Below are 27649 nucleotides of genomic sequence, written 5' to 3' on the forward strand. Positions count from 1 at the left end.
TTGGTAAAGTTTGTTCACTGGAAACGAGTAACCGACGCTAGGACTAATGTGGAGAATACAAATCCACTAATGGTAAGTCTAGCAGGATAGCCGACCAGTGGACTATTATCAAAGATGTTTACATGCTACAAAAGTTGGGTGAGAACAAGCTGACAAAGCAACTCTTGACGTAACGTTGTAGCTTGCTAATATAGGGGAATCTTATGTTACTTATCGTCCCTTACGTCTAGTACAATCTATAGGATTTCTGTTCTTTGAGTGAAATATTTGCTCGGATCTCCGGAGTAATTTAGAGTCCGCCAAGACAGTAATAATTTAAGCTTTTAACCTCTTTAGAAATAGGCATCAATTTGAGGAAAGTGGCTCCCAAATCCCTAACTTGAAAAATTATTGTACAAGGCAGAGCAGTGTGGAGAGCAGAGGATGAGCCCACAGTGAGTGACAAATGGGAAATGGAAGGGAAGTATGCAGCAACTGCTGCTGTGGTCCTGATGAGCAGTCTCTTAATTACATCTACAGCTAAGTGGAGCAAGAGTATCGGAGCAGCCGCTTAGACACCAGTGATGAACCTAAGCAACGCTTTCGGCTACGTTTCTCCCCAGAGTCCTTCCTGCTGTACACATTTTCAATTAGACAGAAGGGAGACCGTGACGGAGGGCGGAAAGGAATGAGTGCAAGGAAGCAGGAGGAAGGGTTTTACACCTCTGATCCGCAGACGGTAAGCGTCCTAATGAGGGATTTCAAGCCAGGCGAGGAATGGCGAGACGTAGAGGTGGAGGCAAGGCAGGCAGGCGGGCGGGCACCTGAACACCTGCAGGGGTGGGAAGCGTGGTACTCATGGGCGTTTCTATGTGTGAACGTCTGCCTATGGTGGGGGTGTAAAGTGGGCGAACTGCAAAGGGACATCTGTGCATACACACATTATGCACGTGTGTGCGCAAATGCGTGGAACCTGTGGAGGTCCCTTTATACATGACTGAGTCATTCGGCCTGTTCGAGAACCGTGCATATGTGAGTGCGATTCTGCTGGTGTTTTTTTTCTCTTTTTTTTTTCTTCACGGTGACATCTGTTGGTTAAAATGGCACTGGGAGAGCAGGCAGGACTTTAAAATGAAATCCAGGGATTTTAGGTGAGCTGTGCATGTGTGACAAAGCATGTAAAACTTAAAGCGGATAATCCTGGAAAATCCCATAATTCAACCACAGACAAAATAGTGGAAGAATACAAAATCGTCAGCAGGATATCATTCTAATATCTGGTGCTGAAAATGACACCCTATTTCCCTTTTTACTTACCTTACATACAAACAAACATAATATATACACAGGAAAATAAATGGGGCTAAGAAATAGTAAGTATATAAGTGTAATCAATGTTGTTCTAACCATGGTAAGGAAACTGCACGCCTTCATTTTCATGTTTTATCTTCCTCTCCTGCACACTGGCCAAATGGTGCTGCACTGAAAGTGGAGAAGGGTATTGTTAACCATGAGACAGAGAAGAAAGAAATAGTGAGTGAGAGATCAGATGAGGAAAAAAGGAGAGAGGGTTAAAGAGTGAGCAATGCGTTTCATGGCTCGTGATCATGAACATGTACTTATGTCATTATAGGTTATCAAGAGGCGTAGCAGCTTTACTAGCTTGTTGGATGGGAGGGGTGGAACTAATGGGGAGGGTAATGTACCGAGCAGATCACAGTAGTGGTCTTGGTTACTGTCATAACAATGGAAATACAGCCTTGGACAAAGCCTATTATTCAAAACCATTGAAACATATTCAAGCTATCTGGAGATAGTTAGAAAGGGGTTCAGCATTATTCAACTTAACACAAAGTTGTAAAACAGTTAATGGACTAAAGCTGGTACAAAGTCTTTCCCACTTTAAGGAACTAAAATTGTTCCGTTTTCTATTAGCCTCAGGAATACCTGGTTACAGCATAGATTGGAACAGAATGAAGTTTTTTTGTTTTGTTCACTTATCTAAAAGTTTTTTTAAATGGAATGTTGGTTTTGTTTGTATTAAGGTTCTACAGATTGGTTAATGAATTAACTGAGTAAATGGATCATTAAAAAAATCAGTTATATTTTAAACAGGGACATACATGTGAGTTGCAAGTACTATTTTTGCCCATATGGAGTTATAATCCACATAAACTCTACAGTAGTATCTGTAACCTTAAGTTTTTTTAAAACTTTCAAGGCAAGGCCTGGCCAACCTTGTGATTAAAAGGATAGGTTTATGAGAGTCTATAGTTGTCTTGGCGTTAGTTGGGTACACTAGCAGCTGGATCTTTTTTAAACACATGCAAGGAAACAACAACATTTCAAACAATGTCATATTCAATCGGCTACCATCCATTTATTGCCTTTTGCTGACATTTCCGAATGCTAGTGTCGTCTTCCTTCCTCAGAGTGAAATGTTGCCAAACTTTTGATATTCAGTCCTTTCCTGACTTAACCTCTTAGTGTTTTGTCAAACATAATTGTTAGGAATGGAGGGTTTAAAGCTTCAAGATTAAAGGCACAGGTTAGCTAGAGGACCCTATTAGTAGATCACTTATGATAGGAGTTGTGGAGTGCAAATGTGAGGAAGACTGGGGATGTTTTGTGTTGTGAGCAAGGGTTGTGTGAGGTGTGGTGATGTAGTACCTGCATCCATGTCATTGGGCCACGCGCTGGACTGGGATGAGCTGGCAGCTGGTGAGCGTCCAGGATAGAAAACATCATCTGTGGGGCTCTCCATCTCACTGTCGTCTAACGACTTCCTCTTGTTAGAGCTGGTTAGGAACATGTTTCAAAGGGGAGAAAAATATTTCATTCATGTGTTTGTTCTTATTGAAGACCAAAGAAATCTTTGTTCACAACCATTGAATATGTGAAAACTACAAATATTACAAGACTAAACTTTAACTACCTCCGCGGAAGGTTTGCGTACAGTTCCACTTCAGACCTAAAATGACGGCAGATGACGAGAGCCGAGAAGGAAAGACAAATTAAGAAGGACAAAGAGAAAAAGCAGAAAATGTAATGCATGATTAAAACACCACTTTTACTCTGCACATTACCGAGTCAAAAAATAATAATAATAATTACAGCATTGAATGATATACAGACAACAATGGAGGACATTTTAGAACTGTTGTATTTACTTCACGGATAATTTTTAGACAGAGGGAAGCAGGGGGAAAAAAACATTGGAGTGGAGAAAGAAGCAGGATAAGCAAACATTAAAATGTGTTTAATATTGTCATTTTCAATGACATACCAGCATGATTCAGTTTTGAAAGTTGGATCGTTACTACTTTGTGGTCTGCAAGCCATTCTTTGATGGTTTCTGAAAAAAATGGCTAATAATCAATGTTCGTATTTATTAAAAATGAAATAAACATGCCTTAGCTTGAGAACAATTTAATATTTCTGATAAGAGGGTAATGGATCACATTAATTTTAAATTGCTCCATGAATTAGGTTATTTGAAAAAGTGAGCTCAGTCCTGTTTTCCTTATCTTTAAAAAAAATAAAGGATATAGTGTTATGGCAAATATTTTAGGGGGTCGTAGAGCTTTAAGGGAGCACATCTCTTTCACAAATAAAGCATACAAAGCAGTGCTTCTCAAATAGTGGGACGCCCCCCCCCCTTTTTTCTTAGAAATATGACTTTTTCTCCTTGAAAGTAAACACCAATTAAATTGATTTAAAAACAAGTAATTAAGGGCTGCACATGTTAGTTATATGTTTACTTGGTAAGACTATACTGTGGGCTTTTAAAATGTTTTTCATGTCAGGGGAGCCTGGGAAAATGTTTGCAAAAACCTGTAGTAGGTAGTGTGCAGTGTAAAAGAAGCAAAAGAAGTGATCATACTGCATAAAGAGAAGCAGAGTCATAACGGTGTTAATGACAAAAGATGAAAAGAGAAGAAAAATGGACCTCAAATCCTAAAATATTTAGATTAGGCACTAGAGATATATACCTCATTACTATCATGGTAATGAGCCCACATACCTGGTGGAGGGAGGAGAAGTAAGAGAGCGTCGTCCCACCGCCACTTGGTTGATGTTGTAGTAACTGGGACTGCTGTCCAGGTCAGCCAGTGAGAAGTTTGGACCTGATGCCGTAGCAACAGGAGCTAATGGATAAACAGGATAATGACCAAATATGAATGTGCATGAAAATTGAATAAGGATTTTTAATAGTTTGGCTTTTGATACTCTGAAAAGTGTTCTTCTTTCGCTTATAATTTGATATTAATAATTCTGTGTGAATACCAAAGGAATTTGATGAAAAGTAGAGTGCAATTAAAAGTGTTGTGTTTTACTTCTGCCAAGCAGGTCATGATTTAATTGACGTGTGCTTGTTTACAAGCAGGATTATACACATACTAGTACTTAATCGATGTCGACATAACATTTTGAAGGATGTGTGCATAGGTCAAGGAAAAACATGTTTCATTTTGGTCCCAAACACGATATAAGTGCTAGCCTTTCTTTTTGAATGACACAGTATCTTGACTTTAAAAAAAAATCTAATCTAAGTGAGTATGGCATGAATATTAATGGAGTAATTCAGGCATATTCATATGGTATGTAGGTGTATGTTGGGGTTTATCCAAATTAGAATTTGGCAGCAATCCGTGAAATAACAAATTATTTTTCCTCTTGTTGTTATTTCTTTAATTATTGATGTGTTTATTTTTGAAAAGTTGTTTTTTTTATACTTACTCTGTGACACTCTGACGAGCTCAGCCACATTCCAAACCCCTGAGGTGACAAAGCAATCTTGGAAACTCAAATGTCCTATGGGAGACATATACAATGATTTAAAAAATAACAATATTAATAATAATCCTTAATGCTTAGAACGACAAAAGTATTTATTTGATTAATATTGATTTTGTACTAGATTTCCAACAATAGGAAGAAAAAAATAAGACATCAAAAACTAACAAAACTGAACAAAATACAAAATGACACTACATTAGATGATAAACTGCTGAAATAAATATTTATTCTCGAGTTAAAGTGGCAGTTTTTTTTTTAAATTCTATGTTCATCTCTGCTTTGTTAAACTGTTGTGTTCTTCCACTCATCGAAACATTACCAGAACACACTATGAACAACCATAATGGAAAATAGTACTACCAAGTACTATAGTCTATTTTGCTTTCCAATTGCTTCCAGCGATCAGTCATATTTGTTAGTGTGTGGATTCTTTTGAGCTTACCATTGGGCGGTGGTTTAATGTCGGTGTCCCCTTGTTGACTGGAGCTGTCTGATTGTCCGGATTCTGCAAAAAATAAATAAATAAATTTGTATAAATGGTTACTATATTGCCACATGTTAAAATCAGTTTTTAAAAAGTGTTATTAGTTTTAATGTGAAACTGAAAGTGTGCTGTGTGTGTGAGATGGAACCAGCTAAATTTACAGTATACATGTGTTAGTTAAATCACACCATTTTTGGAGGTGTGATGATTTTACATTCCAATGAGTTCCTGCTAAGCAAAAGGTGCAATGATTTACAGAGCGCTGTTATACCAATAAGCATCTAAGTACGCAACCATATCCCGTGCCCTAATCCTATTTAATACCTTCTTGCTGGTAGGGACTTAGTCTGCATAAACAGAGCACCTTACGCATACATACACAACACTCACACTCTCGCATATGAACGCACACCCACACAGCATGTGCACTTGCAATCTGTTTCTTCCTCTAATTTCCGTTTCATCGCCACAAAAACAGACTCTGGAAAACAGCTGACCACGGGTGTCTGGCTGCGCTTGTGGATTTGAGGTAGAGCTCATTTTAGTTGCAGGAAAACTATTCTCCAAAGAGGCCAACAAGCAACACTAATCTGTGTACAAATGCACCTTTGCACACACCTGTTATAACTGGCCTATGAATGCAATCGGCTCCGCTCACATGGGTGGTTAGCCGCACATGGCAAGCCTTGGCAACAAAGAGACAAAATTAGGAATGGAGAAGCTTCAGGCGTAAAAAAAAAAAAGATTTTGCAACATGAATCCAGGGTGTCAAAAGGGAACATTGTCTTGTTGTTGTTCAGGTATTTTAATCATGTTTGTGAACACATTCATAAATAGGAATGCAGTACTGGGAAAAAGTACCCACCACACTCAGTTGCGTAAAGTACTATGTTAAAAGGAGGAGTACTGATTTTACTTATTTTTTGGCAAAAATGTAAGGACACTACGCTGAGATTTTAATTGTTAAATAGATATATACACAAATACCATAAAGTTGTTTCAATGAAACATACCTTAATTAAAGTTCACGGAAGCTCATACTAAGAATGGGAAAAATCCCCAGGCACAACTAACATTCAAGATGAATTGGGTAAGAAGAGGGTAGACAGCTGGGGCTGGAAAACAATGCAAAATAAAAATCTAAAACATCCAATGACAAATACATCAACACAATTTGCTGGCAATTGGGAATAAAACCAAATAAATCTCTCAATAGGTCAAAGAATGTGTACTACTACCATGCTTTCTGTTGTGAGATTCTGTACCGATTTCTTACCTACTTTTCTTCGTGTCACTACTTATTCTCACAATTCTTTGCTATCTCGTCAGTAGAATGTCTGATTTTAAGTGTAGGGCATGAAAAAAAGGACCCTACAGGAAAAATAATATTTAGGTCAAAGAAAATTTGAATCAAAATCCCGGTGCCCGTGTGTCATTGCTATTGGTCGTCTATTCGAACCAAAGTTACTAGCAAGTGAGCTAAAGAAGGTGTTTATCCGCAGGCTACAAGTGATAACAGAGCACACAGACTCCTGCCAGCAGCACTTGCCTTGCAGCCGCTCTAAGCCACAGATTAGCCTAGTGAGCAGGAAAAAATAACAGGCCTGTCTCAGAGCCTACAAAGCCATCCACAGAGAGACAGAGCGCAGAAAGGAAAAAAGACCTCCCTTCCTGCTCACTCCTCTCATGCAGAATCTCTCACTCCATGCCGTCGCCCCATCACGGGCCGCATGTAAATCCTGGCAGCCATCTTAGAGCTTGGCAGCCATTTTAGCATTGGCGGGAGCACTGCATTCCAGGTAACTGACGGCACTGGCTCCGAACACACCAAGCTGCGTGCGCAACTCCGATGCATTGAGCCCTCGCGTAGATGCACAAACACTCGAGAGTAAATACGCCAGTGCCAATGAAAACTGTCGGGAAAACAACACTGGACTTCTCCTGGCGTGTAGTATTTGGCTATGGGGCTCAAAAATATTGTAAACACTGAATTTTTTTGCAGTTTCTCTGCACCGGGTTGGGAGACACTACTGGAACTGTACATGATCTGCATAGTCAGCCTAAGGCAATGTGCGGTAATGTGTGCACAATCCCAGACCGCAATTAGCCTGTAGAATTGGCCAGATGTGATGAAGATAGAGCCCTACATCGCTCGGAAAGGTTATCCATTTCACGGGAAATCAACACAAAGTTCAAACTGTTGGGTTAAGAAAATGAAACTCAAGAGGCCTGCTGACAGTTTATCAAAAGTCGGACCACAACAGACAACCACGACCAAAGCCTTTATCTGGTTGCCCCAGACTCCCAAAGCTATGTGCTCACCACCTCCAATCAGAGCATTGCAGGCCCCTCAGATGCCCCTCGACTTCAAGTAATGTCCTAACCCGGACGTCAAATCTTTAAGCATAAAGAGATGTCCCTCCCAAACCGACACAGTTAATAAAGCCTTAGGCCATGTATATGCCAGATACACCATTTGGGATTTATGGTTGAAGGATTTTAATTCGAATACGGAGGAAATAAAATAACATACTTTACTAAAATTGTCACCTTTAAAGATTATGTCCTAAAGGTCAGATTTGATTTAACTTTGGTTTGATCATGGGGCTGTGACTTTTTATAAAAGAACTACCAGAAGGCTGAGTGAAACTCTAATTTCACAAATATTGGTTGGCTCTATAAAATTAGTAAACTGATGCATATTTTATAGAGCTAAGGCCCAGACAGCAATTTACTCATATACGTAGTATACTGAATATCACCAATCACTTATCTCAGAAAACTATAAAAAGTGGTACTTTGAGATATGAGTTTAATTCACATGAACTCAATGACCTCAAGCCATTCCCTTAAATAATTTTTTCCAGTGAATTGAATGGAAATATAATTAATAGTCCCCAAATCTCTCCAAAAAGTAATATCTTCTTCAGAAAATAGGTATTTGTGCAGATAAAGTACAATAATGTCTCATGACTGTACTGCCCTGTGTCAATTGTATATGCTCAATAGTAGCTCAACTTCCCAACCGGTTGGCGTAGAAAGTTCTACGGACTACTGTACCTCCCACTGTCAACACTCACATATTTCTGTGGCTTTTTCCTTTATCAGTTCCATCTGTAGTGCATTTTCTCCCCATCCCATTTTGCCATGTGTGACATATGGCCCTCTCTAAGCGCTTCCATTCCTGCCGTTTTATGAGACACAAATAATAACTCTGAAAGCAGGCCTTGGTCTTTCCACTTGCCACAACTTGCTGCACTGCTGATCTTAAAAAAAAATAATGTTTTTACCGCAGGCGTTAAAAACCAACAACAACAAAAAACACACTAATGCAATAATGATGAAAGCATTCTATTATGAATTATTTGCAATACCAACCACTTAAAACACAAATGTGTTCATCAATCTTAAACATCAATATTTGTGACATTAATTGGTCACTTTAATTCCTGGCCTTTAATATTTGTTGTGCATCAAGCTAACCGATTTTGTTTTTTTCTTATTTATTTCATATGATCGATCCTTTTTTTCATCATCTTTCCTGATTTGGACAGTTGCAGCATTTTGTCCATGGTATGTTAGCATATATCAGCACTACTTTTAGGACCTTCGTCACTTGCCTGCGTCACTTATCAGGGTAATGAGTTTAGCTGGGTCGATAATGAGGTCAAGATAGGTGACAGACAGGACAACATGAGACATCTAATTTGTAGAAATGTTAACCTCCAGTCCAATATGTTAAAAATACATTTAAAGTGAGCTATTTTTTGTAAATAATTCATAAAATAGTGCTTTTGTTTTGATGAAAGTTAGGATTGACAACATTTTCCTGCACTGATGATGCAGTCATATCAATTTGTGTTGGTTGTGCTCGTGTGACATTTTCTCTTTTGGAACAATTGAAGCTCCACTCGCCTCCTCTTCCTCTTCCTCCTCCTCCTCCTCCACTCTGCTCTTCTTCTCCCCAAAACACAGGATCACGTCGTACAGCCTCCCAATTGGGTTTCGCTTAAGAGGTTTATCGGTATGTTGCTAAACATTCTGACCTTTTTTTAATCCTTAATGCGCTTAAAATGTTCCAAAACCTCCTAATCCCCATGGCTATCACTCACAGATGTTCACTCCGCTCTTTTATTGGATATTATTGAATTATTATAATTTTTTTTACATAGTATATGTATTCTCTTGCATTTCTACATTTTTCTTTACAAATGGATCTAATACAGAAGGGAATATTCCATCTGTGTTGCTTTTGCGCTACGTTATACATTATCTTAAACCAGATGTGTGAATGTCACTTCTTTCTTCAACAAAAAATAGCTTAATGAAAAATAATAAAGACAATCTCAACAGCTCAGATTTTGTAAGTGCTGTGTGCACATATGGATATTAGTGTGAATCTATTAACGTATGGATGTATGCATTTGTGTGACTGTGGCACTGACAGCCAGGCAAACTGTTTGGCGAGGTGGCCTCTGTATGTGTGTGTGTGTTTGTGCTTGTAGCAGGTGTGCCAGGCTGCCTTGCGCAGCTTGCTGCCCATCTGTGCTCCCGTCTGTGTGCCGCCTGCGCCCACGCTTTGCCAACAGCGCTGCACCAAAGCAAGAAGACCCAGGAGAGAGGGATGCTGAGAGATGAGGGAGGACAGAGAGGAAGTGGGGGAGGGATGGAAGGAGGAGCAGTGACCAGGGAAGGAGGGAGAGAGGGGGATTACAAGGAGGGGGAGGAAAGGGAAAGAAAAAGAAAGTGGGAGAGCCGAGAAGGTGGGGGTCAAGGGTCCGGAGAGAGTACATGAACTTGGAGGGAACGGGCGGCATGCGGTGTAGGCGAGGCCGAGTGGAGCTTTTCCTGGGTTTGAGGTGGATCTTTGCTATCTGGCTGAATGCCCATAGATGCCCTCCCACCCCTCTTTTTTAAAAAAACGCTTTTCACTCCTTCCTATCCGGCCTTCCCTCTCTTTTGTCATCTTCCTCCCAGTCAGCCACAATAGCTTGTCTTCATCACTGCAGATTACTGTGGACCACTGTGACACTATTTTCTAAATTGAGTCACTTATATATGACTTTTGAGCGGTGTTTTTTTCATCCTGTTTCAAAATACTACTAATAAACTGCAAATATCCAAATTGAAAGTAGTCCTTCAGAAGGAAAGAGTATAAGAGAGACATTTGACTTAAAAAGGATATTTTCAACTCAGTTGGCAATAAAATAAAGATCATGTTTTTGGTGTTGAATCGTACATTGATTAGATACCTCTTTTGTCTTGTCGAACTTGCTTGTTAACCTTAAAACAAAGCGCTACAAACATGGCCTGAGTTTCCATTTTGCTTGAATAAGAGTACATGAAACCAGAGTTGTACTTGAAAAAGTGCCTGCCTCGATTCTCTTAAAAATGTGAAAAGAACTATGAAAAAAGAAACAGTTTTCCGCTACGTTAACCACAGCTGGCTGAAAAGTTGACGGGGTTATCTTAGGGCCACGTTGCATATTTCCAGGTAAATCCATTAACATCACATCGATCTAATATTACAGCTCGAAAAGCTGATGTGGCGTGACTATAAATACTTACTGATGACAACATTGATTCCTGTGTGACTTTGAGTCATTTCTATTTAGAATCGCCTTCAATTTCAGGGACCGAGTATACTTCTTGTGTGTTTGCGTGTGTGTCTACGGCTGGGGGCCCCAGCACAGTTCACGACCCAGCCTAACAGAGTGTGAAAGTCCCCCTGCGGAGTTGATACTGATATAACTGTCCCCTAAGTGGTGTTGACACCAGCATTATTACCCTGTCAACCTCCATATCTACTCGGTTTAAAAGGAGTCAACTGGGGCAGGGGCCCAAGTATGTTCGGGGCCAGTGTCCCTGCAACGTCCAGCCCTGGCCCAAATAAATACAGCTGCACAAAGGCCGGAAAGGGAAAAAGTACAAGCAACATGATTGGTGGGAAAAGGAAAGAGCTTTCGCTGCTACCTACACATACTGAGGTTAATCTCGGCAGTGAGGAACTATCTCCACCAGGTGGCAATTTCCTGGCACGGGAAGCCCATGCTGAAATGCAAATAAAGCAAGAAGGCCTTGGGCCAGACTCCTGGGCTAGCTCAGACTTCACTCTTTAAACTGCAGAGAGAAGCAGGATTGCCACAGAGAGAGACAAAAGACAAAGACATGAAAAGGGAAAGAGATGTGAAGAAAAGAGCCGTGAACGTTACCGAGATACTGTAGAAGCTTATCCTTGCTGTATTTTGCACCTCTACTGCAAGCTCCAAAATAACAAGTCAAGGAATACCAAGCCAGTATGCAAAAAAAAAAGGCTTCAAAATGAAATCAAACTGAATGTAATGTCTGAAGGTTTCTGCTTGATGCTATTTTTTTTGGTCAGGCAGTCAAATATATCTTTACATCTTATATTTACATTAAGTTTGCAGTTTTTAGCAGAGCAACTTACTACAGCATGATGGAATGCAGGGGGATTTGCATTGATTTTACAATGTAGGAACTTGACTATGCATTACATTGAGCATTTTGTAATACAAATCACAAATACATTTTGGTTTACTTAAGATCAGGTGCATGCCACTTTGAGAAACTGAAGGGAGTAGTTATATTCTATGTTATTCTACAGTTTGCCTAGAAGAGATCATTTCCATTATTTCAAACAGGGAAAATTGATGACCAGCATCCTGTTATGGATTGTGTGTTTGACCTTTCAGCCCCCATTTTAACAGCTACTAAAGAATGAGACAAGCATTTAAAGAAAGGCTTGGGCTCAATAAATCAGATCTCTATCTCACTTGTGTGAGTCGACAGTAGTAGGGAGTATGGGGAGAGTACACAAAGGGAGAAGCGCTGAAACGTGACATGGACAATGTCTCAAGACGACGAGTGGAGTTACTGTGTACAAAGCTGTGAATCAGTGTCAGATTGTGCACACACAAAAAGAAAATAATGGGAAGACAAGTACAAGGCGGGAAGTGGAGGAAGGCCTTTACTGGGATTTGGATTTTTTTCTCTTTCAGTATCCCTTCCTGCCGACCCAGATTGACACTTTTGTTGTATGATTTGGTTTACTTCCACAAACTTCCTGGTTGGCCAGCAACGACGAGGAGGTTCTTTAAAGTAGGCTTTGTCTTTGCACTATAATTGTATCCACATGCTCTATTAGCTGTTCTTCTTTACAAAGGCCTATTTTCAACAATGATGACCATGTGCTTCATTTCCATACCTACGATTTGTTGGGTTAACAGTCGATTTGTAAAATGTTCTCAGTTGTCTTGAGCCCATGTGCATCTTTCACAAGAAACATAAAAGAAAGTGAACTCCACTAGCAGAGTTCCTGGCACACTCAAGAGCCAAGGACACGTTGATAAAAATGAAGAAAAAAAAAACATCCTCAACAATGTTACACACAGACATGCATACACTAGTGCACACATCCACAAAGTGATAGCGACGAAGGTTGCCAACTCCTCCAAAAGCTCCACTGAGATAACGGGGATAACAAACATTCCTGCCTCAGCCAAGTATGTCTCTCACGAGGAACACTTCAATGAAAACTCATAGCAAATGTGCCACTTTATGAACATAACAATACATCAATAAGTCAGTTGGGTGAACGTGCTGAACTGTATAGCAGCAGACCCAATTACATCGGAACTCGTTAGCTATTATCTCCGGAGAAATGTAACAGAAATAATGATCATTCTGTCGGGAATGGGTTGAATCAAAAAGTCTGTCTTGAATTTTTTTCCCTTCAAATCGGTGCAATTTCAATAACTGGGCAAGCAAATACAACACAATGGGTAGTTTACTGAGGTTGCCGTGGCAACAAACTGAAGACTCGGATATTCTTGCTCCCTCCTGGGCGGAACGGAGACAACGTGAGTTTGAGAGATGACAGGTTGGTGGTTGATGATGAAAAGATTAAAAGGGAATACTTGCAGGGGCAGCACAGTAGAAGACATACAAAGCATCATATAAGTGAAGGGAAACTCCAGGAGAGCAAACTTGATCAAAGTGATCATGCTGTCACGATGACAAACAAACACACAATGCCAAGTTATGTCCGAGTTAAGAGGCGCCGGAAAAAGGCTCAACTTTGACCTTTTGGCAACATACACAAGTGGAGGATAATGCCAGAACGCCATTGGGAAGTTGAGAGCTAAACAACTGAATATGTGTGTGAGTGCGGAAATGGCTGTGAAGAAACACACAAATGCACAGGCAGCCATGAAATCAAGTCGTACAGTCCAACGGAAGCCCAGTTAGGGGAAGCTTGACGAGGGTTGATGTGAACTTATTTTGTCAGCGTGTCTTTAAAGTGTGGTTTAGGGTTGCTTCGCAGACTGGCGATTAAAGAGCGCGTCTGGCTCATGAAGTAAACAGTTTGACCACAAAAAAATAACACACTCCTAAGGGTGCTCAAAAGACATCGCTAATGTTCAAAGGAACACACACGCGTGGTGATGGGACAGTCTTTGTCCATTGTATGACAAAGCGAGGACAGATGGAGAGGCTTGTGAAGGGTGAGGTCATGTGAGGGAGCTGGAGCCAGGCGCAACAGCCAGCCTGAGGTCAACCCACTAACACCAATAGGGTCGTGCCACTTGCCTTTTTGGATATAAGCAATAGACCTCTTTTTGTTAGTTTTTGGAGAGACGGACAGTCCTTCACATCATTTTTTTACATTTACTTTTGAAAGCAAAGTTGACCTACCTTTAGTATACAACCTTAACACTAGTGATAACATCCATTAGGAAACAGAAATGGATTCTGGCATCAAATATTACAGTGAGGAACTGAGACTTATGCAGTTTGCAAGTTCTCTTAGTGGCAGACTGGGATTTCTCCAGGTATGCTTGCATTCCTACCATCTCGGGTGTACGTTCACTTTTCAATCAAAGGACAACGTTTTACAGTTTCTGTGACTTCAAACAATTGAGTCAAAAATGTAGTGCACTTCTTGGCTTGTAAACCAGTCGAGGCACTCGTGATCCACCAATTGAGGACTACTCTCTTAAATATACTCTGTAACAGTAATTCATAACATTCATGAGCAATTGCAATCCTGGACATTGATAAAAGAGTCACGGAGTGACTTTCATCCCATCTCTTGTAAATGCCAGTAATAATCAAAAGAAACAAGAAAAGTCAGTTCCACAGGTATAGTAAACCCTAGATTAAAACCAACACTAAAAACAATACATTATCCACTTAACATCAACATGCATTTGCAACAAATGTTCACAATCTGGATTGCTCAGAACAGCTTGGCCTGCTCACAAACAAGATATATCACCTCCACAGACAAACAGATCAACCAATCAGGATAGAGATGTAAAGTAAAGCGGACCACCATCTGTCCATTGGCATTGGCACTCATTAGGAAGCGGCATCCCTGACGCATAAGGTCAGTCTGTATGGCTATGTAATTGCAAAAAAAAAAAAAGTAAAATAGACAGATGAGACCTATCTGGGATTTGAGTTAAGCACTTGTCATTAACCATATTATGTACAATTATGTGTATCCATTAAGAGCTTTTTAATGCTAGTCAACTTATCGTTTAGTAGAATAGCGTTAGTCCAAGCAGGTGGCACGGTGAGAGCGTGGTTAGCACATATGCTTCACAGTTCTAAGAGCAAGGGTTCAATACTGGGCAGCACCCTTGAAAACTTTGAGAGTAGAAACAGTACAGAGGGTAAATGAATGAGTTGTTCCATGTTCTGTTCTTTTAGTAACTTACTTTGATAATGACAGTAGACCTAAATTTCCTAGTTACAACCAATTGCTTTATTCCTTAAAAGAGCTGTACATGTTGATAAGGGGGCAGCATGTGACTACCAAACAGCAGCAGGCTTTTTTTTATGAGTTTGGGTGACATTCCAAATCTCTAAGCCACAACACAAAACTCTAAAGGCACTCAATAAAGGAAAAGAAAACAACAAATAAAGTGTTGCACATAAAAAATATCAACTGTTAAACATAGAAAGGCCAATAATCAATTCAAACAATATTGATTTTTTCCTTCCCACTTGGGACAACATCTATTGATCTTACAATGAAACCAATTCATGTGAATGCATGAGTGTTTATATAAAGATCACATTGGCCCCATCACATCCTAGCGCTTAGCTATTAAGCCCATCCTGCTTAGCGACGACACACTAATTCTAAATCTAATTCACCTCCTTACCATCATCGTCCATGTGGCTAAACTACGAACACATTCGATGTCTGACTGAACCTATGGTTATTGGATTTCACTATTTTACTTCACATTGACCTTTGACCCTTATCAATTACATTAATTACCCTCAATGATGCTTCCCCCGAAACAAAAGAATAATACCTTTGGGAGGTTATCCATCATTTCAAAGAGTGCTTGAGACATTAAACAGACACATGAGTTTTAACAGAAACTATACTGGCGCTATGATGCAGTGGTTGCTGCATGTATGCAGCAGCGGTTCCATATGCGAAAACCTGATCTCCTGTAATCTACGTGGTGATGTAATGCTCAATGCAATCACCATAATATGTTACATAACCTTATAAACGGCTTAAGTACCCTGGGTTGACAGGGTTCATTTCAGGCTTGAATGGCTACTTTTCTTTAAAACGGAGGCTAATGTATAATCATTTAAACACCAGAAAATGCAAAAGTCACTAATCACGGGTGGCAAGTACTCATCTCTGTGTCTAAGTAGAAGGTCAAGATATGGGGTGATTTAAAAAGTGCATGTGATTCAATTTCTCGATGGAAAATGAGTGTAAAAACTTTATTTTGCACATTATCCAGAAGATTTTCAAGCCAGTAGCTTGTTTGACGAAGAAAGAGTCAGTTAAAAAATGGCCGTGTTTAGTCTCCAAAAATTACTCTAGTCAAATCAGCATTAACACACACACACACACACAGCAACATACCTCCTCGGCCCCCAACTGTTCTTAGCTGAGAAGGAAAAGCTTTTGATTTGGTTGTGACTGGCAGCTCATGTAAACACTGCATCAGCCAGCGAGCGATAGTGGAGACCGGGAGAGATTTGAATCACTGCCAAAAGCTGCAAAGCCAAGTTTGGCCCTATAGCACTCTATGCACGTGTGTTCGAGCATGTGTGTGTGTTGAGAAAAGAAGGTTTGTATGTGCGGCCATGAGTGAGTTCATACTGTATGTGTGCACATGTGCGTCTGTGTTTAACCCATTTACGTAACAGACGGGGTTCTTGGGTTCAGGCAAATTTAAAGACGGAACAAGAAGTAAAAAAAAAAAAAGGAGGGGGGAGAAAAGTCAGGGAGTGAGCTATAGGGGGAGCATGAATGAAAGAGGCAAGGCAAGTGAGTCTGGCAGGAACTAAGGAAAATAGAAAAGAGGTGGGTCGAGACTTGGGCGAGAAGACAGCGAAAGGGAAAATTTACGAGTGTGGATAAAGGCCGCTAGGGACAAAGTTTTTTATTAATCGCAGCTATAACGGAAAACAGAAGAGTGGAATTCTGCCAAAACTGCATCACACAGAGAAGCGGCATCCCAGCAATAAGATAATTAAATACGCCTGGAACAACGTATAAAATTACATGTCAGTCAGCGACATTTGCCTTTACCAGCATGAGAAAATTAATTTTAAACTTCACACCTTGCCCGAGACTCTAAGGCATTCCCTAACACAGTCGGTGTGCTTCTTGGGTTACGGTTCTAATTCTTAAGTGCCTAAGAAGGTGAAAAATATTGTGGTAGATTCCATTTTGACTCCCTCCAAAAACTTTTATAGTTGGGATAATTGACGTCATCTATGTGGCATAATGGAGGCATACTTTTTGAGACTTTTTGAACCTGAAAAATCAGTCTGAGCACAACAACTGTGAGCCACAGTGTTTAAGAGAGGAGGGACAAGAGTGTCAAGATGAGACAGGTATAGAAAAGGGAGAAACAAAGCATGAAAGAAAGAAAGAGGAGGAACAAGACTGAAGACGAATGAGAGAGTGATAAAAAAAGCGCGCGCAAAAAAAGGGGGGAAAAAAGCATGAAGGCCTGTTTCTGGTGCGACTCCAAGAGCTAGCATCTGTTTGGCTGAGGCTCAGAAAAGTCTAGTGTTTCACCCTGAAGCGCCCGGGGGAATGCTATTCCAGGCTGCATGGGCTTCTATGAAAAAACAGCTTTATGTGGAAAAGATGGAGGGAACCGGAGAAAGAGCGGCAACAAGGGAAGGAAGGAAAGGCTGAGGGAGAGAGAGGGGGGTGCCGGAGGACCAAGAGAAGAGGAGAAGGATAATCGGGGTGACACAAGTAGGCAGGGGTGCCGTAAATGGGGGGGGATTGTTAACGATTCTTTGGGCCTGTAACTTATAAGGAGTTTCAAAACATATTAGTGCATTACATGGAAAGCTTAATGGGCCTCCTTTTTTATTAGTTTCCATGGGGCCAGGCCCCTAAGCATGGAGAAGGAAAGAGAAAGTGGAGTGGGTGCGTAAAAAGAATGATTAAGAGCGGGGGCTTTTATAAAGTTGCCAAGTCACAAAACGTGACAGTAAGGAAAAATTAATTTCACCTGTTCACAGCCTCGTTTGTATACCACCCAACAATGATGGGCCCTACGCATGGTAGATACAAAAAAAGTGGATGTGAGGGTTAATGAGGTAAGCCAAGGAAACACACAAGCACACACACATTTTCTATCCTTACTCGGCATCTGGGCAAGGCCAGCTGTGTTGTGGCTCTGAGCCCGGGGGCTCCTCACCCGTCAGTCATGCAGCTGACACCCTCAAGGGACCACATACAGCTGGCAGACAGGTGCGGTCGCCATCCACAGCCCCTAAGAGCACCTGCCCATGTTCACATGTGGAAATGCACCATTGAAAACTAGTTATTCTGCCACAAGAAGCAGGCCCCAAAAACTTCTCGATTCCCAAAAATGTGGGCAATGCAGCGGACCCATCAAACCGTGAGATACTCGTTGTTGACAATTGTGCTTCTATTAACATGCGGACACAAATTGTTTGTGCTGAATTGAAAGCTAAGATGACAACAGTCAAAAATGACATTAAGTCTTCAATCACACCAATCGAGTGAATTTAGCTCCAAAGACTAGAACTCTCGGCTAACTCTGGGAATGTCAATAATATACAACGCCAAATTACGTGATTGATCGTGGAAGTAGAGAAGCTGATTCGGAAATGTCAGGATTTGGAAGACAGATCGAGAAGGGATAACATCTGACTCATTGGAATACCCAAAGGGGCAGAGGGATCCCTGCTACGTGACATTATAGTGAGACATTCTACTGCTAGATTAGAAGTCATTTGTTGGCCAAAAGATACATTATCATCATGCACTGGTCGACAGAAGGCAGCTGTAGAGAAACATGCAATTGGATTCAAATATTTGTTAAATCTGCATGAAGAGTGCTGTTTAACCATGCAAGGGTTAAGAGACGAAAAATATTAAAAAGCAAAGCCCCAAACACAAAAGTCCCTAAAAGTAGATAGACGGATTCGTAGGCGACGTTCTCCCATTTGCTCTATTCTCTCTTTGATCGGGTTATTCATATACGTCGTGAATTAAACTTGTGACTGTAAACACATCTTTTTAAGTGATTCAAGGTGAGCGAAGATGTCTGCCAGTACAATTTTTTTTTAAATGATTGAAACTACACAAATCTGACAAAAAGAAAAATTGTATTGAATAATTTCCCACAGTATTCCTTATGATTTATGAGCAACTAACACAGTGACTGTCACGTTGTGAATGTCAATTAAAACCCACACAGACACAACCACAATGCATTGGCCCTTTAGAGAGGGTAAGTAACTATTTTTGCCAATTAAAACAAACTGAAAGACCTGGTGTCCTCTTTCATGAACGTCACATTTTGGATCATTTAAGATCATTTAAACGAATGGCCTAAAAGGGTTGTGCCGTGATGGGACTGTTGGGAAATGAGGTACAGTATAAAAATGAGACGCGGAAGGCTTAATCAAAAGCAGAGGGACATGTCTCTTGGCAAAACAATGAGCGAAGTCAAAGTTTACATGAGCTAACTGACAGAGAAAGGAGAGATGGATGGAGAAGCAAGGGCGGGAAATGGGAATGGAAGAAAATAAACACAGAGTGGAGTGTAACAAGGGGGGCGGGCGGAGGGAATGAAAGCGCGAGCAGTGTGACGGAACGAAATCATGAAAATGTGCTTTTCATTTCTTAATTCCCCGCCACAGCCGCCCACTCTGTCCATATATAACTCATGTTTATAGCTTTCCTGATTCCGGTCAAATCTGCACAATGTATATAGCTGTCCTGTACATATGTAACTGATGTTGGGCTAAAGTCACAAGGCACCTTAATATTATGCTTGAAATACACTCTTGTTTCTTGACTTTTTAGAACCTAATCGTAAAACTCAAATTCTAAACACAATATAAAATATCAAGTTTAAAAAAATTGTAGCTAATACATTGAGAAGAAGCTGTACTAACTAATTAGAGCTCCTGCACTGCATTTTGTGGAAGTTATTGAGTTCAGCTTAGTGTTTTTTTTCTGTTGTAAAAGACTTAATAATCATAAAATTGTGCAGAAACAAGACTTCATGGTTTAAGCTCTATTAATTCTTACATGAAAAATGTCTATTGAAATCAGTAAGACACCTTCTATAGTCAATGCGGGGCCCACTGGGACTGGTAAGCCTCTACTATTCCCGCAGCTTTGTGGGGATTTTGCTCATTAAGGCCTTTCACTTGTCCAACCTGGATTGATGGTGAACAAAGCATCATGTAAAAACTGCAAAACCGTGAGTTAAAGTCTGTAAGTGTTGAACGAGGATATATACTAGACCAAGGCAAAGGCAGAAGGAGATTCCTCTGGAAAGATAAATGATCGGATGCTTTATAAAGCCTGTAATAAACTCAATTAAACATCTTGATATTTGTCTTGATCTCAAGTTTGGCTGCAAGCATCCATTCATTCTTTCATTTTCTGATTTATCCTCACACGGGGGGTCTAAATGTTGTCAAAATAGAAATACCCTAAAAGGATATACAAATAATCATTTCTATGGGAGAAATCAATGTAAAATGGTTGTCTGTTCTTCTGTAATACTCATTCTTGTTTGAATATTATATGTAATGAGTTCACTCTAATGCTTAAAACAACAGACCACAAAAATACATATTGTATTCAATACAAATGATATCCTATCAGGAAGAGGTTATTCTTTTGAATGAACTGAACTAGACTAAAAGCAAACAAACTGTAGCGCTCAAGTTCATGGTGATTAATTGACATGTCATACAGAGCAATTGCATAGCCTAAGAGGATTATGACAGAAAAATAAGATCTATCCAGCTCTGGTTAGAGAGGCCATTAGGCTCATTTGGATGTTGATTTTAGCCTTCAAATGGTGTTTGCTTATGGTTTAAAGAAATACTATTCTAAATATAAATCAGTAGTACATGACAGTAGTGAGTGCCTGGGCAGCTTATTTAATGTCACTTTTGCTTTCTATCCACAAAGCCCACTAATGAGTCAACCTGACTACGAGACTCAAAAGACATGCAAGAGACTCAATGTTACAGTATTTATCACCTCAAAGGTTGAGGGTCCTACTGTTATCTCCAACAAACACATCGTTACGCCGTTTTTCACCTCTTTGTGATTTTGAAGTGTCCCCCGCCACTAATATTTTCTCGACAAATAGCACGGTTAAGTGTTTGGGCTTGAGTTTTTAAGTGTTACATTTGATTGTGCGGCTCATGTGATGTTGTAAAGCCAAGGACCTTCATAGAAGAGAGGAGGAATACAGATGGCGATCAAGAGGCAACTTCACAAGAGCTCACACCTGGAGGTTAGATACTGAACAGACGTTTTTTACATGCATCAGCCGAGACCAACATGACACGGTTCCAAGAAAGGACGAGTTATTCTTTCTTTTGTCGTTTGATCATTTCCTCACCCTGCTATTCAAGGCATCTTTACCTAAGATTGCTTGTGCAAACCTTCCATTGTCCCTTTAGTTGTTGAAATGAATGGCTCTACATACTGCACATAGTACACAATGAGTGGCTACTTGGAGTCTTAGATTTAATAACATTGTATAGTTGCTATGAGGAAGAATGGTGATCACGGCAACGGTCATCTTAAGATCTATAAATTCGATCTGAAGATAATTGCTGTTAATGTGCAAATACGGATGCTAATTGTGGTTGGTCTTTATTTAGTGCAAGAATTACATCTTCTGGAATACATTAGCATTAAACCATGGTAAGTCTGATCACTCAGATTGACGAAACATTTTTATTATGTTTATTTTTTAAATTACCCTTTTAAATCCCAAGATAACAATAACAGTTGGATTTGACTAAATGTTCCATCTCTAATGAGGAAATATAAGTGAGTATTGCTTCTGAATTTATTACAAGTTTAGAATGTTCATTTGGTTGACTGCTAATCATTTCTGTAACAGTATTTGAACTTTTAAGGTTAAAAAACACTAACAAAAAAACACTACTGCAACGAACTAAGAATAGATAAAAATACAAGTTGTGGGTGTCGATTGCATGCACTTACACATTCCTCACAGTACCATATGGCCCACACTATTAACAAGTTTGACATTATAATGAGCCCAGTTGCACGAGTGTTTGCTAGTATATTGAAACAGTTTGTAATCATCAGCACGCACTCTGCAAGGAGAGAGCCATATGATTTCACTTATCCACGGCCTTGTTCTGAGAGCTTTTAGACTGAGGATAGTGACAAACTAATAATCCCTTTTCCTGCAATTATCCTGCTCCCTCATTCTCTCCATCATTGCCTCGCTTCTATTTTTTTTCTTTCCTCCTCAATCACTGCCCAGCTGTGTCTGCGGCTTACTCACTTTATGCAAAATTGTCTCCTTATAACGACCCAGCCTTCAATAATTCAGGCTGGCCTGCCTTGAAAACCTAGAATATGTAAAAAGAGAAAGAACTGAGAAGTAGACAATAAAGAGGGAGAAAGAGATTTCTGCGGACCGCTCACTGGGAACAACTGTTTCTAATATTACAGTAAAGTTAAGCAGAGGAGTGCATGAAGTCACAACATGCGGATGGCTTGTGACCTACAGCATCATTAACAGAGGTAGTGATGTAATCCACTCAGGGGCTTTGTGGCAAAACTACTGAGGCCCTCGTTGATTGTCTCTCTCAGGAGACAAGAGGCAGAAAAAAGGGGGATTCATGCGAAATAAAACGTTTACGACACAAGTGCTAGAGCTCATTCCGAGTGTCTTAGAACTTAATCGAACACGTGACAGCACAGCTCCATCAAAGGCGGCAAAGATTTGTCCTTAGCAGTACAATGCACACCTAATAGCTTCTGATGAGCCATCAGTGTTTGAATGTAAGCGTGACTGGATGAATGCGGCAGAATTGTAAAGTGCTTAAGTACCATTAAATACCATTAGGGCGAAAAGGTGCAACACAAAAGGTTTCCCATTTATCATTTTACAACATCGAGCGAGTGTGATCAACAAGACGACATCATACTCTGTTCTAAGCTGTACGGCTCTGTTGAGGCGTCTATAATATATTGAATTTTGTTCTCTCCCTGCGCTGTGCTAATAGCGATTATTCAGGATTATTGATAGGCTGATGATGAATCTGAGATACGAGGGATTGTTTAGGGAGGATTAATATACTGAACATGGATGACGAGCAGATATTAATTCCGAGCTGATCATGACTGAGAGGTGCAGTGATTTAGGAGGGGTCATGGTTTAGGGTTAAGAAGAATATAGAAAGTGGTGTTAGTGAAGCGTGAGAAAGGACATACGGATTTGTATACGTCCATTTGAAGAAGAGGGATCCTTGTGTTTGATTTAAGTTCATCTGTAACTAAAGAAACACATTTGAGGATAAAGTTAAGGTGTGATTTGCATTTGTGTCCATCCCTAGCTTCTCAAACCTTCAAGTTTTGCACAATCTTTTACCATTGCAGAGTAAGACAATAAACACCAAATGTGCTCATTTCTTTACTGTCCCAAGTGATGTAAAATGCCATTGGTCACACAGCAATGAAAATAAATATCTGTCCCGCTCTAATAAAAACAATTGCAGATTTTTCTTTAGGTGTTCTTAAATACCCCTTGGCTTTGCCATTGATATTCAGCTGAGTGAGACCAGGCAGAGTTGAAGGGCTGATCAAATGCAAGGTGGAATGACTGGCACAGATTAGCTCTCCTCTGGATTTTCAAACAACACTGACGAATGTGCACCCCCTCCGCACTTAGGTTTGTCATAGATCTATTCCTGCACTTAAAGCACATACGTGCACTCAAACGGCTTATGCTACCTTTGTCACCTCCCACTCACTGGTTATCTCCAAGGACACAAAACCCACAAGATCCCCTACCCAATTTCCACGCATGCAGCCTAAATGGAGCTGTAAGTAGGCATTAAGCCTGATGGGGAGAAAGGGAACATTAAAGAAGAAACATCAAGGCTGGAGAGAAGGAAGAAGGAGGGGAGAAATGTGGTGGGTTTCTACTTAATATGGCGACTTTTGTATTTTCTTTACAACATACTTAAGCTGGGCTTTTTGGGAAGGTATGCATTCTCTCACACGTACAATAGTTCTCCGTCCTCACTCAGACAGAAAACAACACAATGAACCCTCTGTACTTTTCTTTGCACACATGCAGCACTCCCCGCCAGATTTAGAAATGTTTTGGTTGCTAGCCAAACTATGTGAAATAATACCCAACAGCTCACAATACTTCATGTAACTTTTTTCCCCCTCCTCTTTAATCGGAGATTAAAGGTGATCTCCTTTCACTGTTAATACTCTGACCAATCTGATAGTAGTATCTGTAGTTTAGACTGGACGCAAGCCAAGAAATGAGCTATGAGCTGCATCTGCGCGACAGTCAGCAGTGAAAATATATACAGTAGTCTGATACCTCTGCCACAGATATACTTAGAACGGAGCAGGGAGGAAATGTCAACAACAAAAGTACTGAATTGGACATCACAGGTTGCGGCCAGGAGTCTAATCCTCACGTCTCACAGAGCTCCAAACATTTACATGAGAGCTATTGCATTCACTTGACATCGTACTTTGATGCCAACATTTGACCTTAAGACGCATTCCAGTACCAGATTTTGCCTATTTAGTACCATTTAGGAAAATGAAAATAATGCATTTTTGCAAGAACTTGTCCATTATCTGATCTAAAAAGTGTACTTTCCCTCACCAAAAAGTTGACAAATAAACCTAGTTCCTCATAAACCACCAAGTAACTATCAGATGCAGACATGCCTGATTGTCTGGCAAGCAATTTGACAGGCAGTTGTAAATTTCACAGAATTTGAATGATCTTTATTCATCTTTTCTCTATCTCAAGGCTAGTAGTACACTTGATAGTGCAACAAACCACAGTTAAAGAAAGAAATTAATTCGTGTTTTTCATTCTCAGAACCACATTGCTCAAACGATCTGCCAAAGAAAGCTGACCTTATACCAACATCCAGCAAGTTTTGTGTATTGGCTGTCATATGCTACTTTAACATACCATAGATAGATGAACAGATATGTATATATATATATATATATTTGAAAAGATTCCTCTTATAGAATGGATGATTCCTCAACCCACTCCACATCTCAGCAATGTTGTTTGGAATATATGCACGTTTTACAGGCTGAAGGGCTGTCAAAGCGCCACTCAACTAGATCTTCCTGTTGTGGAAGCCAATGTTCAAGTCCTACTCTTCCATCATTTGAGAACCAAAGTCTTCTGCAAGTTAGGAATTTGTCCACAGAGGGCATCCTTCAGCCTGTATAGCACACGGGTGCTTGTTTAAAGTTTCATATGATCTACTGTTCTGCAAAGACACTCCTTCATAAACAGACTCTGGCGATACACGTTCAAAGCATTTGGAAAGAAATGATCAAAAAAAAATAATGTATAAAGGTGAATGTAAGGTTAACTCCAGCTACATTTCTCTGAGGACCATGGGCACGACCTGAAGCATTCCTACATGGGCTAATAAGCACACCGTGTGCCTCGTCATCCATTGACGTCTCCTCGCTCCGGCAGGAATTAACAGTGGGCTGTCTGTATGTCAGCTGCCCTTAGTCTGACCCAGTCAGCCACACAGAGAAAGGAGTGATTAACAGAACTGTAGGAACAGGAGCCCACCTGCTCAGACTAAATAGGAGCCCCTCATGCAGTGAGGAGCGAGAAAGTCCCCCGCGTACAAAGAAACACTTGCACTGACAACGATATATATGTACACACAGACACAAGACCCTCGCTGACTCTTTCATCCTACCAGATAGACAGAAAAAGGAAAGGGGGCACAGTGGTGATAAAGGCCCCAGACAACAGTCAAGGGGGTGACGAGGGAGGGAGTGAGGAAGGAAGGGAGGAGGAGCGTTTCCTGGAGAGACGGGGCAGGCAGGATACACAGTAGGAGGGGGAGGGGAAACACAGGGCTGGCTTGTTCCTAGCAGAAGTTGCGTTCATTACAGCCGCTCCGTTAAGTACAGCACCAGTGTCAAAACTGAAAAGTATGCACGCCCATTGCATATAAACCCACCCGTAACATTAATACATTCCAAGAACATCTTATTTACCCTCTCACATATCAGGTAATTAAATACAGTTTATTCTACCGTGATACCCTGGAGCGCTTACAGTCGAGTCCTGTATGTAAAAGGATCGCACTCATTCCTTTCTGTCAGCCCCTTCTGTCCTTCTGTCCGCCCCCATTCTTTCGTTCTTTTGTTAAAATAGAGCGCTATTGTCTGCGGTGGAACACAACCTCCAAAAGTCATTTCTGTCATGGCCAAATGAGAGCACCCAGGTATGTGTGCGAGACGAGCAGGCCTTTGTGAAATAATGGAGGTGTTGCCGAAAAGATCCAGGACTGGTGTCACAACACAATCCAAATCACAACTTTTCCCTTGATAGCAACTCCTATGAAATCCAATGAACTTTGCCTGCCATGACCTGAAGCAATGATGGGCGGGGAGGAGGGTTGCTCGGAGATGACAATATTCCCTTCAGCCAGGACCCGAAGCAGTCTCAAGTGGTCCAACCACAACTCTGGCCTTTTCTGGATCATTTGGTGGTGCACATTAAGGGTTTGAAGTCTATCTTTTGTGACAAGACTCCTGTAACATTTCCTCAACACCTCGCTTATTCAACAGGCTGCTGTTTACGTTGATGAAGTCACAGCAAGGCGGGGCTGTTCGCAGTGCGTGGGCCTGCCTTGATGAGAGTAGAAGATAAGTGACCATGAGGGACCATGTGAAGTGTAAGCGAGCGTGACATTAGGCCTTAAGTTGTGTTAAGTGCCTCTCTACTGATTGAACACTTCCTCCCGTGTACCCTCTGAGGATTTCACCTTTAAACATAACCTCCTCCCCCTGCCCCGGCTTTTCAACACATGTACGGTCACACCCCTTGGAAAACCCACACTATATTTCATTTTCACACATGCTTTCCTCTGCTTGCCCTATAACCTTGGCTGTAACAATCTATCCCCCTTTTCAATGTTGTTAATACCTCTTTGTCAAATCTCCATATGCCCCCCTCGCACCCTGTCTCAAATTGCACAACGTTGCTCCCATGCATGTGTGGCGCTCCATTAATTCCAGTGGTGACAGGCCTTTGATGCCTCCACTGCTCCTTAATCCCAGCACTGAAAGAAAGGGCGAGGAAAGCGCAACTAGTAGTGAAAGGGGTGGGTGGGGTGCTTTCCAACTGGCTTTTGACCCTCTCAAGTTCAAGTTCAATGTTTTACCAATAGTTCTTTGAGTCCTATTTAAACATGACGCAAAACATTGCCGCAGCGAAAGGGATAGTAATAGTGTGAATGACAGTTTTACAGTCCAAGAGTACAACAAAGGAAGTCAAAACATAAGAAGTTGTAATTTAAAATCTAACCTCCCTATTCCTGAGGGGGTCAAGTAATGCAATTAAGGAAAGCAGGAAGCCAGAACAGAATGAAATATTTAGTAAAACATAAATGTGTGTGTCAAGTGATGGGTGATTTTGATTGTGATGAGAAAAAAAGAATAGTAGCATGCAAGGAAATATTGTTTAAGCACAGGAGGTAGAAGACATCTGTAGTTAATTCAAATGTTTAAATAAATTTTGAGAACATGTTTGAAAGCTGAATTCCCTTGTATAAAAGTGTAAGCCAAAAACTGATGTCGAAATCAAGGCCTGCTTATGCTCTTTGATTTTGGTTTTAGATGATATTAACCTTTCATGACAAACCTATTTCTTTTGCATCGCTTCTGGATTGTTATTTAGCAGTATTGTGCAAAAGCAAAAATAGTTTATTGGCTCGGTAAAGTCGTCACCAAAATTGTAATGTAAACTTTTTAATAAGTGATCTTATTGCAACATTGAAAAC

General features: G+C 40.6%; 1 protein-coding gene across 16 annotated transcripts in view; it reads right to left on the bottom strand.

Moving 5' to 3' along the window:
- The window catches only part of LOC144198378 (nuclear factor 1 X-type-like), a 131058-nt gene that overhangs the window by 19388 nt on the left and 84021 nt on the right, over nt 1–27649 (bottom strand). For 7 of the 16 annotated variants that reach the window (XM_077719358.1, XM_077719355.1, XM_077719348.1 and 4 more), the window contains 7 exons: nt 5222–5284; nt 4720–4794; nt 4004–4127; nt 3266–3334; nt 2915–2950; nt 2650–2777; nt 1387–1461 (listed from right to left, as the gene is read on the bottom strand). In XM_077719358.1, the coding sequence (XP_077575484.1) occupies nt 1387–1461; nt 2650–2777; nt 2915–2950; nt 3266–3334; nt 4004–4127; nt 4720–4794; nt 5222–5284 (570 nt within the window). The remainder of the gene's footprint in view (nt 1–1386; nt 1462–2649; nt 2778–2914; nt 2951–3265; nt 3335–4003; nt 4128–4719; nt 4795–5221; nt 5285–27649) is intronic. The other 9 variants (XM_077719350.1, XM_077719361.1, XM_077719347.1 and 6 more) reach the window with 4 other exon arrangements.

The sequence above is a fragment of the Stigmatopora nigra genome, chromosome 6, assembly GCF_051989575.1.
Source record: "Stigmatopora nigra isolate UIUO_SnigA chromosome 6, RoL_Snig_1.1, whole genome shotgun sequence".
NCBI lineage: Eukaryota > Metazoa > Chordata > Actinopteri > Syngnathiformes > Syngnathidae > Stigmatopora > Stigmatopora nigra.